Source organism: Eleutherodactylus coqui, chromosome 3, assembly GCF_035609145.1.
Source record: "Eleutherodactylus coqui strain aEleCoq1 chromosome 3, aEleCoq1.hap1, whole genome shotgun sequence".
Classification (NCBI taxonomy): Eukaryota; Metazoa; Chordata; class Amphibia; order Anura; family Eleutherodactylidae; genus Eleutherodactylus; species Eleutherodactylus coqui.
In genome coordinates, this window is record NC_089839.1 from 68,574,446 (window position 1) to 68,592,856 (window position 18,411).

Genomic DNA, 18,411 nt, shown 5'->3' on the forward strand with positions numbered 1-18,411 from the left:
ACAGAAGTGCTTAACCGCACTTGCTTTCGCGAGACAAGCCCTTTAAGGAATTTCAATTAGTATAGAGTAGAACATTTATTGGGCCATCTACCTGTTACAGTTAGAAGGTAGCTCTGGGAATTGGAGTGCTGTTCGTTGAAAAACAGTATAGCATGGCTTTCATTAATCCAGTGGAGTAGCCATAGGAGGTGTGGAGGTAGCTTTCACAATTAGGCTCTAATGTATAAAGGGGACCAAAGGCCACAAAATAAAGCACCAGAAATGCAAATGGCAGGCACCTTGTATCAGATGTAGTATTGGGGCTTCAAGTAATGCCTCTGCATTAGTTTTAATCAGCCCCATTCTATGATTTTCTTCTGTGTAATGGAATCTAACATTATAGAAGGCATGAAACTGCTCAGGTTGGGGACTCAAAGCTGCATGAGACCCCTCAATAAGCCCCGAAACACCATCATCAAATGAGCAGAACTTGTGATCACATCCAGTTCATTTTTAAAGCATAGGAATTACGCCACCTTCACAAAGGTGATGAAATCGCGCAAGATTTGTGCGTTGTGAGACGCATAAATATGAACCCCATTCTTCTGAATGGGGTCACACATGTGCAATGTTTTCCGCATGGCACTACGATTCCGGAAACAAATCGTGGCATGTTCTATCTTGCTGCGTGCTCTTGCATTGCAGCGACCATTGTCTTCAAAGGGCCCAGCAGCAGCGCCAGCCCAATTGAAAGCAATGGGATACACTCCACGATCCTCTGCTTTGCCTGTGACACCCGCGCCAGAGGATCCCTGCATCGGCGATGTGATGCAAGACTGTTTTCCCAAGAAAACGCCTCACATCCATGGGGATTTCACATGGTGGGGAGCGCGATATGGGGGTTCACGGCCCCATATCGCGCTCGCCTGTGTGAAGTTAGCCTTAAGGATAGATTACTGGCTAACAGAAAAATGATCTATATTTGCTACAGTCATTGCAGATGAGTACACAGATGCACAAGGAGAACAGCATATTTGACCTTAAAACTGGGGAAAGATGATTATCTTCAAATAACTAACCTTGAAAAAAGAAGTAGTCCGGAACACTTACACTTCCTAATTGCCATCCCTTTCCTGCCTACCAGTAAAACTGTGTTCACATGTACGTCATGGTTTCCGTCTATAATAAAAACCATGATGCAGTGCTTGATCTATCACATGATGAACACCACAAGCGACCAATAAACCTCAGTGACTTAAGATGTGGTCTATCAGGTCCCACCAAGGTCTCCATCGCTTTGATGGGAAAAAATAGCACTGCATGCAGGACTGTATTTCCCATCTAGAATGAAGGATTCTGTGACAGAGGCTTTAACTGACATGTGAACATAGGGGGAGATTATTAGGAGATTTGGACCAGTTTCATAGTGTAGAAATGTCGTAAAGTATGGTTCACCTCTTGTAAGTTTCGAAAAGTGGTGAAAAAGTGCAGGGGCTATCCAGAAGAGGGGGTGGCGGCATCTTTCAGATAGACTCAAGTCCCTAACAGAAACTGTGTCAACTGGTGCAAAATGAAGCACATCACAGATGCGAATTAGGACATGCAAATGCATGTGAATATGCAGGCCATCTGTGTATCGGACAGCACAAAGACAGGTATCAATATGCATGTCGCACACATGGCAAGTATGTTAGTATCCCTAGGCTGGCTTCACACGGGCAGGAAAATCGCATGAGACTTGTGTCTTGCGAGACGTGCAAATCTTGCATGAATACGAACCCCATTCTTTTGAATGTGGTCATATAGATGAGCGATGTTTTCCCACTTTGCACTGCGATACAATGCTGGAAACAAATCGTGGCAGGTCCTATCTTTGGGCATGCCATCACATTGCATCTCCCATTGTTTTCAATGGGGCCAGTGGCAGCATTGCACCGCATGCTAGGTGCATGCAAGTGCAATGGGAGGTCTACCATTGAAAATAACTGGAAAAACTCTGCGATCTGCCGCCGCTGCTGACAGCCGCAGTGGAGGATCACTACTTCCCTGAAGTAATGCAAGGTGGTTTTGACATAAAAATGTCTCGCATCTGGGGAAAATCGCATGTTAGTGAGTGCGAGTGAATCATGGCTCGATATCGCACTTTCCCGTGTGACGTTAGCCATAGGTGAATAAAGAGGGTAGTGATAATTACAGTGTCCTCACAGCAAGTAGAGATGGTATTAACTCTTGCTGGTCATTTTATGAAGTGGTGATGCATCATGGGATTGCTAGTACAACATAAAGGAAAGATAGTTAGGGGACAATCCAAAAACCAAGATGGTGTCTAATAAGTATCAGACAGGAGGCTGCACGGTATGGAAGTGACTACAATATACATAGGAGACGTCTAGAGTGTGACAATCAGGTAAGGGGTGCAGCAATAGAAAAATCTGTGTTTGTTGGAGTGGCCCTTTAACAACTACATTCCATATTATGGTATTATTGGGAGTGCGCACATTCTGCTGCTATCACAGGGAAAACTTTTGTGTAATTGCTTATTTTCCTTGTAAGGCACTTATTGGAAAAGTGGCTATGAAAAGCTAACAAGCACTTTAAAAAAATGCAGACATAGAAAGAGGGTCAGGTGACAGTATTTACTGATTCCCATCCATCAAATGCTCCATAGAATAAACTGGAGAGATGGTTGCACTTGCGAACTTCTTCATTGAACTCAGTGGAGCGTGCAGCAGCTCGGAACTGGAAAATGGTGGTCACCGAGTCTTTTTTCTCCCGTCTTTGGGACCTATCAAGCATATTTGCCATATCTTGTGGATATGTGATGAATACTTAAAATGGTAATATTAATCTAGTATACCTTTATCAATTAAATGTAACTTGTCACTACTGTGTTATCAGTCAGCTACACATTACAGTGCAATCATGTTATATAGAAACATATTTGTCATGCTTATGTGCATATTGTATCATTTTTAGTGTCTGGTGCTGAATCCTTTGAATTGAAGACTAGAGATCTCCTTCTCATTAGAAAATTCAGTACGGTAAATCTTGGAGCTGGGACTTCCCACATTAGTCAGCCAGGCTTTCCTGTAAAAAAAAAAAAGTAATACTAATATAAGTTAATTACGAACATGAAATGTCATGCTGAGGAAATTTTCATATCATTTAGCTGAAACCTCTCCACAAGTGCAGTTGCACAGTTGTACTATTAACTATTGTCCTGGATGGCACTAATTCGGAGCGGCGGGGGAGAGCGGGGAGGAACACAGGGGAGATCTCTCCCTCTCTCCCCCCTGCTCCCCGCCGCAACTCACCTGTCACCGGCGCCGGCCCCCGAATCTTTAGAGACGAGCGGTGAGATACTCGGCTAAGGCACTACTCGCTCGAGTAATGTGCCTTAGCGAGTATACTCGCTCATCTCTAGCACTAATCCTGAATCGGGACTATGGAATAAGAAAGATGTATCTTCATATGTGCTTGTGCCCCTTTATTTCTGCATTTTGCAATCATACATACATTATATGAATACATCTTCAAGGAGATTTAGACTGGTGAACCACTCTCTTCATTCTATAAAGCCTCAGGAATTGCCCACCTATAGTTTTACTTGAAGTTGCACCCAATGAGATTGTGTAGAACTGCCAAAATATGCTGAAGTGGTAACTGATATGCTTGATACACTTTCGGGGATTGTTCTGGGTCACTAGCTTAATGCTGGCTTTGTATAACAGGACATAATAAAAGGGAATTGGCCCATTGTTTCCTGACGATCCTTGGTGAGTATAAGCTTCGGCCCCACCTCTCTAATTTGAAAAGGTCATATCTTTACTAGCCGTTAAATGTCTCCTATTTCCCAGGACATGACCAAGCAATTGTTCTCCATGGTTTGAAGTCTTGGTTGTGTCTACTAAAATTACTTGATCAAGTCGCTTACCTTTAGAGACAGGTTTTACTTGCTTTCTTCTACACAGCAATGGCATATAGTGTGCTAACAACTCTCACAGCATGAAAACTTTGTAGGTTGCAAGATGAATAGAGATGAGCGAACGTACTCGGTAAGGGCGATTTCGCAATCGAGCACCGCGATTTTCGAGTACTTCACTACTCGGGTGAAAAGTACTCGGGTGCGCTGTGGGGCGGGGGGTTGCAGAGGGGTGTGGCGGGTAGCAGCGGGGAACAGGGGGGAGCCCTCTCTCCCTCTCCCCCCCACTACCCGCTGCTCACCCACAGCGCACCCGAGTACTTTTCACCCGAGTAGTGAAGTACTCGAAAATCGCGGTGCTCGATTGCGAAATCGTCCTTACCGAGTACGTTCGCTCATCTCTAAAGATGAACATAAATCTTAAATTATACCTCCACTGAAGAATAAATAATCCAATGCAATTATGATACAGGCCCCCTGGATGAGTCTTCATATTTAAATCCATATGCAAGGGGTAGAAGTACTCTGATTACTCTTACTAGCGGCTCCAGCAGCCGATACATTAGTTGTAATGCGAAGAAGAAGAAAAGCTGCCACCAACACTCTGGGTCTTTTTCTGCCAGGGGTGCGGTGGTATGTCCTGATGGCACTGCTGTCCTGATGATGGACAGTGTCACGACATAGTGCATTGTATCAGGACTGAGCCTAGTGGCAGCATTGGGTGGAGCGGTGAGTCATACCATGCCTACTGTCACCGCTCCCCAAGGCTCTTGTAGCGAGTGCTTCCATCACTGATCTACAGTAAGTGCTCATTGTTTATCAAGCTATTTCAGTAAAACTACACCTTCTCCTCAGCTGTGATGAGGTTAGTACCCTAGGCGGGTGCCTAACTTCTTCTACCTCTCATCCTGGTCACTATGTCTGCAAGCCTGCTAGCTCATGTTACACTTGCTATCCCTCCTAACTGTCAAAATTCAGAGAACAGGACTGCTAGTTACATAGAAACATAGTATGTAAGGTCGAAAAAAGACATATCTCCATCTAATTCTACCTATTACCCCCCAATGTTGATCCAGAGGAAGGCAAAAAAAAAAAAACACCCAATGAGGTAGAAGTTAATTTTCCCCATTTAAGGGGAAAAAAATCCTTTCCGAATCCAATCTGGCAATCAGAATAATCCCTTGATCAACAATGCCTGAAGTTATTAATGATAACATATAATATTGCATCGCCCAAGAAAGGCGTCCAGGCCCCTCTTGAACTTCATCTTCCAACAGACAAACAGCTAAGAATTTTTTCCTTTTAGGTATTTTATATATCTGTTTTTTTGAGCAGAGTGATATCATTCAGTCTAAACCTGAGCCAACGTCCGGATGAAGAACAAGAATCGGTCACTTCTCGCTCATCGTTCATCTTACCAGCCAAGCTTTGCTGTAGAAAAACCATAAGAATCATCATTGGCTCGTTCACTTATCCTTCGGTGCAAACAGCGCTCGTTCAGTCTTTCACATTTGCTAATACAGTGAATGTGAAAAATTGAATGATATCGAACAATTCTCCTGTGAACGAGCCAATGACGTTGTTATGCCTGTCTACAAAAGGCTGCAGGAGAGCGAACGAGTTAGCGGTGACATCACTCACTCGTTCACGCATTCAAACGAGAATCAGCTCGTCTAAAAAGTGCATTATATTGAAATGACTGGAGTGTGCTGCCTGCAAGTCAATGAAGCTAAGGCCTCTTTCACATTGCAGTCGTGGCTAAGTCTCATGTTTTCTCACCCATTCCCATGGACAGCGATGCTAAACTCTTTCCCCTTTACTCCCCTCCCTTGCTGGCTGATCGCGGCAATAGAAGCTCCCATAGGAGCTGCTGGGAAAGGGAGGGAGGGAATTTAGCAGCGTGAGCCGAAGCTAGAGTCCCTCCCCCTTATCTTTGCCAGCAGCTCCCTTAGGCATCTATGGGAATTGCCGGCTAATCGCGGCCAAAAGATAGGGCAAGACCTATCTTTTCCGGCCTCGCGTAAAAACAGCTGGACGGAATCCGCAGCTTATCTGCTATCTTTTCTGGCCGTCCCAGTTTACGTGCCGGAAAATCACCAATCTGAAGAATGCATTGGAATCCAATGCTTTAGATGGTCACGATCTTCGGACGACGTTTTAAGGCTGCGATAAAACGTCTGTGTAAATAAGGCCCAAAATTAGGACTGAGCTCTCATTATTTACCGCCTTCTCCCACCTTAATATAATACTACATCAAGGTACTGGGGTAGTTTGAACACTTTGACGTACTGTTAAGTGACAGTGATTGCAAGTGGTCAGAAGCTGTGCAGTTATTAACAACTCAGCTCAAGCTTAAATAGTTGTGATCAAAGAGAACTCCAGTCTTGGATGTTTAACCCTTTATATGCCAGGGGCATAAGCAGTTGTGACATCTAGGTGATTAGACAGAGGGAAGAGTGCTCCCTCAAACACCCCATTGACACCCGTCAACGTGATTGCAGGGCTTCAACATGTCGTTACGGAAGCTGGAGACCTAACAAACCACTAACTTCGCTATGTGTATATGCTAAAGGTTTGCTCAATAGGTTTCCTGTCGGTTTATTAGTGACAGGCAATAATACTTTAGTATACTGAGTTCAACAAAGTATTATATAAGTGATCAAAAGATCACAATTTGAAATCCCCTGGTGGTATAAAAGAGTAATTAAAGTTAATAAACTGTATAAAAAAAGGTGGACACTAACATAAACAAAAAAATTACTAGTAGAAAGTGTTTTGTTTTGCAAAAAACGTTTACGTTTTTTTTCATATCCGTGTACAGCATCGTCCCAATTGTCATGACGCATGTAATAAAGTTAACATTTTATTTAAACAATACTGTGAATGCCTTAAAAAAAAATTTTTTTAAAAACCAAACAACTGCGGAATTGCTTTTTTTTTACATGGATGGAAAATTAGAGGAGTTATGGCACTTGGAATGTGGCAACATAAATACTACTATTTCACATGAAATGTGCCATTATTGTGCAAAAGTAGAAAGACATAAAAAAGCTTTATACATTTGGTATCACCATAATCATACTAATCCTATAGTGACGTGTTTTATGCTGCACGGTGAACAATGGAAATTGTAAGTTTAAAAAAGCCACTTGCACAATTGTTTCTTTTCTCCACCCCTCCCTCCAAAAAAAAAAAATTATAAAAAGTAAATCAATAAATTATATGAACCCTAAAATGCAGGCACTATAAGTACTAATAAAACTACATTGGCAGAAAAAAAAAGTTATAACTCCTGGAATGTGACAGTGGAAAAAATATTGTGTCTTTAAAGGGGTTGTCCAGTTGTAAACTATTGATGGCGTGCAATACACAGTGAGTAGAATCCCTTTGAGTTCATTTACAATTCTGTTACGCCAAAAATACGCAACATGCTCTATTTTTCTGCGCATTTGCACAGGGAAATAAAACATATGAAACTAATTAGGTTAATTAGCCATTTCAATGTACGGGATCATGACTGTGATTTTTTTTTTTGCACGCTCCAAGGCGCAAGATTTATGCATGTAAAAAGTACGGTTAGAAACACAGTTGCGTGCGCAAATGAGCAACACCTAATGCGCAAGAATGAGGTGCAAATACGCATATGCTCATGCGAATCTAGCCTTAGGATAGGTCAGCAATAGTGGAGTCCACCACCTGGTCGCCCTGCTGATTAGCTGTTCTCTCATGCACTGAGCTGATTTCTGCAGGAAGCAGACAGCTCTGTTCCCACTGCAGTGGCCCAGGTACAGAGGGTGGACAAAAATATGGAAACACGAAATGCATGCCTTAAGTTACATGGGATAAAAAATCATATTTTAATAAGACATGTAGAGACCGGTTTTAAGTGGAGGTAATATGACGCAGGTGCTGTCAGGTGGAAGTGAGCATCTGCCCGAGCAACAAGCTTCTATTGGTCAGGGGTTTGAGCCACTCAGCTGCTGTTACCAGCTGGCTCCCAAAACCAGAGCATTGCAAGAGGTGAAGTAAACACAAATTTGGCAGGAAAGCTTTCAGCCAAACAGGGGTCAAAAGGGCAGCTCAGTGCTAATGGTTAAAATCTCATGCATTTCATACGGTGTTGACATATTTTTGTCCAACCCCTGTATGTTACTATAGCAAAATTTAGATATAAATCTGAAAATCTTTAAAGTGTTGCTTGTGTGTGTGTTTGTGTGTGCAGGGATCCCACAGGACCGGTGGATCAAGAGATGGAGAATGTTGCAGCAAACAATAATAATAATAATCTTTATTTGCATAGCGCCAACTTATTGTGCAGCGCTTTCAGGCATGGATAAATGCAAAACAATACAACAATTACAATGTGAGGTACATTGGGTTTGACACAAATGGGTTGGGGGTGGTACAGGAGGTGCAGGGTTGGGGGGGGGAGCAAGGCATGGAGAACACAGGCAATAGGGAATTTCATCAATTATTAGAAGGCAAACAGGGTGGGGCACCATAGGGAGGTGTAGGGGACTAGGTCAGGAGATTTGGTATGCTTCCTGAAGAGGTGCGTTTTTAAGGCACATCTGAAATTTCATGCATCAGGAATTGTCCAGATGCCTTGGGGTAGAGCGTTCCAGAGGATGGGTGCTGCTCTGGTGAAGTCCTGTAGGCGAGCATGGAGGCTCGTATTACAGGGGTGTTTAGTCTGAGTGTGTTAGCCGATCGGAGTGAGCGGGCTGGGTGGTATACTGACAGGAGGGAGGCGATGTATGGTGGTGCAGCGCCATGCAGAGCTTTGTGAGTGAGGTAGAGGAGTTTAAATTTAGTTCTGCAGTGGATGGGCAGCCATGCAGTGACTGGCATAATGCAGAGGCGTCTGAATAATGACTGGATAGAAAAATGAGCCTAGCTGCTGCATTTAGTATGGATTGGAGTGGAGCGAGTCTAGTGCGGGGAGGCCAATGAGTAGCGAGTTGCAGTAGTCAAGCCGGGAGTGGATGAGGGCAACCACGAGCGTCTTTAGCATTTTAGCAATATTTCTGAGGTGCATGTGGTATGTTTGGGCCAGAGTTTGATAGGGGGGTAAAGGAGAGGTCAGAGTCCAGTGTGACCCCAAGGCATCGAGAATGCCGTCTGGGGTTTATGATGGTGCCAGACACTGGAATGGAGATGTTGAGGGGAGGTCGGTTAGAAAGTGGAAAGACAAGGAGGTCAGTTTTAGAGAGATTTAGTTTGAGAAAAAGGGAGGACATAATGTTAGAGACAGCAGACAGACAGTCGGTGATATTTTGGAGGAATGGTCCAGAGATCTCACAAGAGGAGGTGTATAGTTGGGTGTTGTCGACGTAGAGATGGTATTGGAGGCCAAATTTGTGGATGGTTTGTCCAATTGGGGCAGTATAGATAGAGAAGAGAAGGGGACCAAGGACTGAGCCCTGGGGTACCCCAACAGCAAGAGGAAGTGGGGCGGAGATAGAACCAGCAAATGAGACATTGAAAGAGCGGTCAAAGAGGTAGGAAGAGAACCAGGAGAGAGCAGTGTCCTTTAGACTAATAGAGTGGAGCATAGTGAGAAGGAGGTTATAGTCAACAGTGCCAAATGCAGCAGACAGGTCAAGGAGGATTAGTAGGGAGTAATCACCTCTCGACTTTGCAGTCATCAGGTCATTTGTTACTTTTGTGAGGGCAGTTTCAGTTGAGTGTAGAGAGCGGAAACCGGACTGGAGGGGGTCGAGAAGCGAGTTTTCAGAGAGAAAGCGAGTAAGGCGGGAGTAGACCAGGCGTTCTAGTATTTTGGAGATGAAGGGGAGGTTTGAGACGGGTCGGTAGTTGGCAGCATCAGTTGAGTCTTTACTTGGTGGCTGAATCAGATTTTGGGGTCTGTCCTGTTGTCCTGGGAGTCAGGAGAAATGTCATAGGGTGGGGATGGAGTTTAAAAAAAATCTATGGTCACAATTGGTACTGAGACCAGTCATTGGCTCCAGAGGTCATGTGCTTCAACAGGCATGTGACCGCTTTTCCCAGAACTAAGTGGAGACTGGAGCAGCAGAGAGACACACAATGGGGAAGTATAGTTTTTTGTTTTTTTTCATTTTTAACCTTCTCAATACTTTTTAACTGTATTTGTGTCCTGAAGATGCGGATACAGTTTTAAACTAATGCAGGAGGCCTGGTGTGCATGCAACATTTGCCCTATGGTTAAAGCACACAGGAAATATACACTCAGTCTCTTTTGTTCAAGGCTTCTAGAAATTCAGCAGGTAACTGATTGGAGCATGCTCTCCGTCTTCAGCTCTCAGACCTCTGGTACTTGCTTCCACCAGCGGCTTGTTCTGCAACAGTGGCTTACTTGACAGAGTTGTGCGCTCAAATCAGCAGCTCACTCTTCAACATTGCTCACTTGAGTAGAGTAGTTCATTTCACTTAGTGGTTCACTTCACTTCTGTGGCCAACTTCACTTGGCACTGCTCTACTACACTGCTGCACATTACACTACATTCCACTGTCACATGCATGCCACACCCCGCCATTTATACCAAACCCTCTGCATGGTCAGGCATGCCCTACCATTCATCCATCAGCCCCATCTGCTCCACCCAGTTATGCAAACCTACAAGATAGCTATAGTAACTGTGATCAACCATTCCCACAATGTCCACAAGGCCATGACAGAGACTGCTACATAAATCATTTGTACAGTCACTGGCAATGAGCAATAAACCTCAGCAGTTTGAATGGGTGACTATAGCATTTTTCTTAATAACAGCAGCATTTATAACACTTTGCACAATGAACATTAGTATTCCATGTCATCTCTCTAAACTCTAAAAGTAATAGTATTTACCTCACTACGCTAGGTCCATTTTTTCATTCCCCTTAGGCAGCTTCACATCTGTGCTAGAGGTCCTGTCGCCGATTTGGAAGAATATACCAGAATAAATAACATCACATGGGCAGCTGAGTGGAAAGTGAAGTCAATGGGGTCCGTTCGGTTCCATCATGAGACAGAGCCATTCGGCCATGGGATTCCCCTTTCCTGCTCCCTGAACGCAATAGGAAAATGGAATCCCCACCGCTGATGTGAAACCACCCTAAAATGTTGCCAAAGATTGAAAAGAATCCTATTTTATCTTGACGATATGTAAAATTTATATGGAAATGCTTTTGATTGGAATGTAAAGTTAAAGATAAAAATACAAAATAGTCATATTTTTCTTGTACTCTTATTTCTAAGATTTTACCATCTAATTGACAAATACTACTTTTCATAGAATAGATAAAGGCGTGTTGTCACTCTCTATACGGTAATAGACAAGAACCCATACATCCTTGGTTGTTGAGCAGAGAAAGTGTGAACGGCCAACAGGTGCACTGAACAATAATGAATGGATTGGAAAATATGAGAGATCCTAAGAAACAAAGACTCTATTTACACTTGATAAGAAATTACCATAAATTTTGTGAATAGTACAAAGACTCACTAAATGGATTGCACAAGTTATCATCACATGCCAGTTATAAAGCTCACATTCTTTCTGGAAGCAACCAGAGGACTTTATACAGTCATTTCTTCTGAGTCTTTATATAAAATGTCTAGAATAGAATAAACAATATTATCGGCTGGTTACACATTTATATGATTGAGCCAAGATTTGCACTTTTAAAGAAAACCTGCCAGACGGATCTATGATACAATATTTTTTTTTGCTGCTTTGACACCGCAAATAGTGTCTTGAGTGCCAAGTAGCTCTTTGATGTTACATCTTTACTGATTACAGGATTATGCCAGGTTCCTTATGAATCAGGACAAGGGATATCATCTTAATAAGTGATGAGGAGCAGTAGGGAACTACTAGCCGAGTAGTGGGATAGGGGAAGGGCCCTCAATCAGTACAAAGTATAATGAGAATTTTTCTCGGTTAGCCCACTTTCACATCTGCTTTGGAACCTCCATTCAAACGTTCTGTCACAGATCCGGCATAAAATACCAGAACAAGAAGTGTTGCATGACGCATTTTTTCATCCGCTGGACAGCTGAGCGGAAGCCAAATGGACACACTATAGTCAATTGCGTCTGTCCGACTCTGTTCAGTTCTGTCATGAGATGGATCCGTTCGGCCAGGGGATTCCCCTATCCTGCTCCCCAAATGGAGCAGAAAAGCTGAACCCCTGATGCAGATGTGAAAGCAGCCTTAGTCTGGGTTCACAGGGAGCGAAAGCGGCGCAGAATTTCAATGCAGACTTTCTGCACGCATTTTTTAACCCAAGATTAAGCAGCAAAGTGTACGTTATTTGCAAAAATCTGTTCACATGCTGCCGACAGTTTGCTGTGGACAAGCTGCGCGGAAACTGACATGCAACGCGGAATTCAAAATCCGCGACATGTCAGTTGTATCGTTATTTCTGCTGCGGGCTCTCTTCTCCCTACTATGGAGGGAGATTTCCGTAGCGAAATACAGGCAGAAAAGCTGCTTCAAACCCGCGCGGGTTTTGAGGCAGGCTTTCCGCTTCGTAACTCTCGCTGAATTTTTGTGCAGTCCCGCTGTAGACATTCCGCGAGATTTCTGTCTTGTGGGAACCCAGCCTAATGCTTCCATTCTATACTTGAGCCTTCGCTGATGGATATGATCATTCTGTTTTCATGTAGCAGCGCCCTCTACTGCTCCCTTCCCCTGAGTGAGACTCTGCAGCTGCATCACCTCCTCCTCCTCGTATAACAGTTACTGTTTTACTCTAGATCGACTTTTAGAGGATTGAGGAGGCGTTTCTAACTCCTGCTGAAAACAGTGAGTCTATGGTTCTTGCAGTTGTGGAAGAGTACAGGAGTCTTCTCTGTATGTGACAGTATTTGGTATGTGGTATTATTTAGGGGCAGATTAGCTACAGACGTTCCCAGGAGAATTCTCAGTGGGCCAGTTAGGTCCTGGGGCTGATGCCTAAGCTTTGAATAAAATAAAAAAAATACAAACTCTCCTCCTCCAGTCTATGCTGCTCCTGCCCCCCATTGACTTTATGGCAGCACAGTTGTATCAAGTAATTGCTGTGGTTGATCCTCCGCCTCAGTGTCACATGCGATATGACTGCACTACCACAAAGCCAGCAGAGGACAAGAGAGGTACAGGCTGTAGAGACTGGGAGTTGAGTATTTGCCATTAGGGGACTATCACCTAATGTGGGCATGTAATGAGGCTATATTACGTAATGGGACATATAAGGAAGGAAGCTATTATTACTGAGTATGACCATAATGGTGCATAATAATTGAATTAAGTCATACAGTGGCATTATTACTAAATGGGGGCATAACAGAGCATTATACTACAGCTGAGTGGGTTCATAAGGGTACAATATTATTGAGTGAAGGCATAAAGAAGGCATTATTACTAAGTGGGGGCACTTTTACTGCTTGTACTAAAAGTGGCACTTATTGTGCTGGGTCTACAGGGGCGCGAAAAGGGGGATACTATTACAGTGTAGGGATTGTGTATAGGTGTGGAAAACAAAGTTTTCAGTTTGTTGAAAAATTGAAGAGCCAAAAATGTCTGTGAGTCATTCTGCATAGACAAGTTGTGGTCGGAAGAAGTCATCATAGCAGTCTGGGTCAGATGGAGAAGAAAATGGAAAGTGAATGAATCTAGTTATCGATGTCACCTGTTACCATTAGAGGAAACGGTACTGTAATCACTGATATAGTCTAAAGAGCTTGTGTGGTGAGCTGGTATCTACCACAATATACTAGTAATAGTGGTCTTTGTATTGTGTTTATTCTGTAACAGCATAGTGGTATTTTTTGGCCCTTATATTTTATTAGCAACACTGAGCTGCAGCGTGTGGATGTAGTTTTGTCTGCCGTACCGTGCGGTTAGGGTGAGGAGTTAGTTTTCCTGTTAGGCTTGGCTTATTCACTGTAAATGATGCCATGTTACAGCAAATAAGCTAAGCCTAATAGGAAAAATAACCCCTCACCCTAACCGGGTACGGCAGACAAAACTGCATCCACACACCCCTAGCACCTTAAAGCATTGAGCCAATCGGGAGCTAGGGGTGTGACAGGGGCATTCCTTCTGTCAAACCCCTAGCTTCCGGTGGAGTCAAGATACACCAGTACCAGCATACAGTAGGGGACAAATGGAAAAGAGTATGACTGCTGGCTCAGACTATAAAAGGTTTGTTTGTAGTCTGTAACCATGGAGACACATTTATTGACATAAAAGCTGCAGACACTAAAAAGCAGTAAATTTTTAATCAGGACTATTTGACTATTTTTTTTTCTAGACGTGTTGAAACAATAAAATTGATTGCAGAGGTGGACATAAATCTAAGCTATCTCTGCTAAATCAGGTCTCAGAAGTGAGAATTATCTGTTGTGAGCTTCCTGTCTCAGCAAGCAAAGAAAATAATGAGGAAATGAAGTACAAATGATAGAAGAAATCACCTGCAGTGAAACAATCTATTCCCACATCTTCTAACCTTTATTATTTCATATAGTAATATGATATATTATAGTACAATGAGAACTGATTTGTTTGACATGGCAAAAGTCCATTCAGGATGTGTTTGCAGCACACGTATGGAATGTACGTTTTGGGGTCTTGATAGAGCAACACATTTGTCCATCATTTCCACAAGGTCATATGGAAGTTAGAGGATATACCGAGGTCGCGTTGGGACAGAATATAAATAAAGAATGGACGTGGCCCCAAGAAAGATTATGCCATCCAATGCCTGCGGATTTCAAGGATTAATATTAAACAAAGTGAATTAACTAAATGACAGAAATAGCCTCGGATTAAAGCACACATCCTACTAGTATCATAAGAAAACTGATGGTGGGACTCCTAGCCTGCCTTCTGCTATCCTGCATTCTGTCATCGCAGTGTAAACTCATATCGGCTCCGCTTCCTTTTGTCTACATTAAGCATTGTGACTGTGTTATGTTTTCCTCGCTACAGACTTCCGGTCGCATTGTTGCTCAATAATTCCATTAGCACCAGTAAGGGAACTGGAGCATACACTAAGCAGGATGGAGAGGCGATGCACGTGAACGGCAACACACATACAGGCAGGTCATCCATCCACTTCATTCTAACACACATATTTGTCTATGTTGGGGATGTATCCAGGATATCACTTAAATTATCTACTTCCACGGGGAAAATGGATTTTGATTTGAGATACAAAAAGTATTTACCTCTTCCACGTGTCACTTATTAGTATTTATCACACATTTGAAACCTTGGATACATATGGGACAAAAGGAACAAAGTAAATAGATAGTAGTCTTATAGAATGGATACAGGTAACGGCCATTGTTGTTTGATAGCAGCATGATACGGTTCTCAAGTGATTGTGCAGGTAATGCTACTGTTTACCTGCAAACACTGGAGTAACTATAGGGGATGCAGGGGATGCGGTTGCACCCGGGCCCAGTAGCCTTGGGGGGCCCATAAGGCCTCTCTTCTCCATATATGGAGCCAAATACTATGAATAAAGCATTATAGTTGGGCGCCCTGTTACAGATTTTGCATTGGGGCTCAGGAGATTCAAGTTACGCCTCTGCCTGCAAATATTTGCAGACATTTATAATCATTTGATTTGGGGTAAAATTACGTACAAGTATAGTTTTTGCCCAGATCGCAGCCGCACATTGGACACTATGTGTAGCCTGAGCTGCCCATACATGAGACTTTGATTGGCTGAGAGGTAAAAAGTTTAAAGAGGTTTCCCGAGGCTAAACTATTATCCTCTGGACAGGTCTTCAATAGTTGATCAGCAGGAAACTGTCCAAGGCCGCTTTCACACGGCTGTGAAAATTGTGTGAGATTTGTGTGATGCGAGATCCACAAATCTCGCATGAATATGAATCGCATTCTTTTGAATGGAGTCATATATATGAGCGATTTATGTTTTTTCTCACATCCCATCAAGATAGCGGCATGTCCTATCTTTGGTCGTTCCCCATGGAACGCCTCCTCCATTGTTTTCAATGGGGCCAGAAAATACATTGCACGACGTGGGAGGTGCACGCGAGTGCGGTGCAAGCTGCTACTGTACTGAACTGTTGTGAGGGGTTTTTGACACAAACGCTGCCGCTCCATTAATTTGTAATGGCATTATGGAGATAACCGAGTGGCAAGCCTTCAGGTATTGAAATGAATAGAGTGGTGAACATGTATGCTCGGCCAACGCTCTATTCACTATGACATCACTGCAGGTGAGAGAAGTATCCCTGCAATGACGAGAAGAGGGGAACATGGGACCCCGTTCTCCAGATCAGTGGAGGTCTCGGCGGTGAAACCCCACTGATCAGGAAATTATCTTCTATCTTACGAATACGGGATAATTTATAATGCTGGTACAACCCCTTTATTCTGATGCTGCTGCGGATTTCTGCTCCATAGCCCACACATACACATGCAGATTTTGGTGCAGAATTTTATGCAACTTTATGTGCAGATTGGGGAAATATTACGCACATGTGAAAGCCCCCTAATGGAACATCTAACTCAGATGTGAGAAAAGCCTTGTTGACACAATTCCTGTTTACTCATATTTGTATGGAAGTCATTTAAGAAGCTGCTGTACCTTTAAAATCATAAACTTATCGAATATCTAAAATAAGCTCGAAAAGTTCTGAGCTGCTTCTATTTCTAATTAAACATTCATAGGCAGTCATATTTTTCACAATCTACAGTCAAGCAGTGCCAAGAATAACCAAGTCACTGCAGAGATCATGCTCAGCATTGGGAAGAGGCTGAACAAAGTTACCTGGACAACTGATCCGACAGCAGAAAAGAATCCAAGAGGTGGGAAATCTGCACTGAGCATTACACTCTATTACATACTGCACTGCCATTAAAAATGCAATTACAGTTTAAGGGGGCTTCCCTACAATATGCACTGATGGTCCATGCTATCCATATCTGACTGGTGGAGGCGCATCCACTGAGAGAATTAACATACTATCATTGGCATTGACTCTTCTCTGAAACACTGTAGCAGCACTTTTCACGTAGTGATATGTCAGAATTTACAAGTTGGTTTACATTGGCGCTGGAACCACTGTTGCAGAGTCCATCTAAAACCTGGAAAAAACTGGGGAAAATACGGTGCTATTTTTTTCTGGTAATGGTGGAAACCTGACAAACACCGTTTTAGTCACATGAGTCCGTGCCCCTCATGTGAGGGATCTGTCCCTGGCTTGCATTTGGTTTTTCTGTTCCTATGATGAAACAGAACAATAAAGGTGAACAGCGCCTGACACACCCGCAATTACTGCTAATATTATACATCCAAAATGTAAAGTGACGCATCTTTGCAAATGTTCTTGATTACAAATTTAGTGTTTCGTGTCTACAGCTCCTATGTAGACTTCTAGGCTGCTTTCACACCTGCGTTAGGGTCAGTTCACGGTTTCTGTCTCTCTGCTCCGTTTTTTGGGGAAGAGAAACTGAAATGAAATTGAGAAAAAAAACGGGTTCATTTTTTTCCCCATTGGTTTAAATAGGGTTTCGAAACAACGGAAAGCAAATGCAAAGGCTTCCATTCTCTTCAATTCCATCAGATTTCCATTTTTTTGGACAGAAAAATAATGCAGTCCGCATTTTCAAAAAATTGTAGCCTGTATGTTTCTGGTTTTTTTTCAACTCCATTGAAATCAATGGGGAAAAATCAATTCCGTTTTTTTTTCTCGTTTTTTTTTATAACATTTTCTTTCCTCCAAAAACAGAGCAGAGAGACGCAAGCGCGTGTGACAGCAGCCTTATGTATAGTACTGTGTAAAGGTTTTAGCTAGCTGTGAAAAAAATGCAGCAAAGTTAGACTTTTTCAAAACCAAATGTCTGACTTGAAATTTATTCTGCAGCAGGACAACAACCCCAGATAGACAACCAATGTCATTTTGAACTATCTTCAGAAGGAAGAACAAGGAGTCCTGGAAGTCATGATATGACCCCACAGAGCCCTAATCTCACATCATCCAGTCTGTCTGGGATTACATGAAGAGACAGAAGTCTTTGAGCAAGCCGACATCTACAGAAGATCTGTGCTTAGTTCTCCAAGATGTTTGGAACAACCTCCCAGCAGAGTTCCTTCAAAAACTGTGTGCAAGTGTACCTAGAGGAACTGATGCCGTTTTGCACTGATGCACTTTTTTTTCTGGTAAAATGCCAGGCAGCTGAGCGGAAACCGAATGGACCCATCATCAATGGGGTCCATTCAGCGCTGTTCGGTACCATCATAAGACGGATCTGTTTGGCCAGGGGATTCCTCTTTCCTGCTGCCATAACGGAACAGGAAAACAGAACCCCCGATGCAGATGTGAAAGCAGCCTTACACAGCTACTTCACAAATCAATGTAATCATTTATTGTCTTTCTCGGTTTATTTCTACAGGGTAAGGGTGCGTTCACACGAGCGTGTTATTGTGCGTACTTAGGTACAAGCAAAATAACGCGTGAACACAGCTGCATGCTTGTTGCCAATGGAGTCGCGACTGCTGCAGGCGGCTCCATTGAAAACAAT

The 18,411-nt window shown here is 43.0% G+C and overlaps 1 protein-coding gene across 1 annotated transcript in view; it reads right to left on the reverse strand.

Annotated features, from left to right (window-relative positions):
• ACYP2 (acylphosphatase 2) overlaps positions 1-18,411 on the reverse strand; it is a 141,831-nt gene continuing 123,420 nt past the window's right edge. The window contains exon 4 of the mRNA XM_066595716.1: positions 1-3,066. Coding sequence (XP_066451813.1) covers positions 2,952-3,066 — 115 coding nt within the window. The 3' untranslated portion in view covers positions 1-2,951. The remainder of the gene's footprint in view (positions 3,067-18,411) is intronic.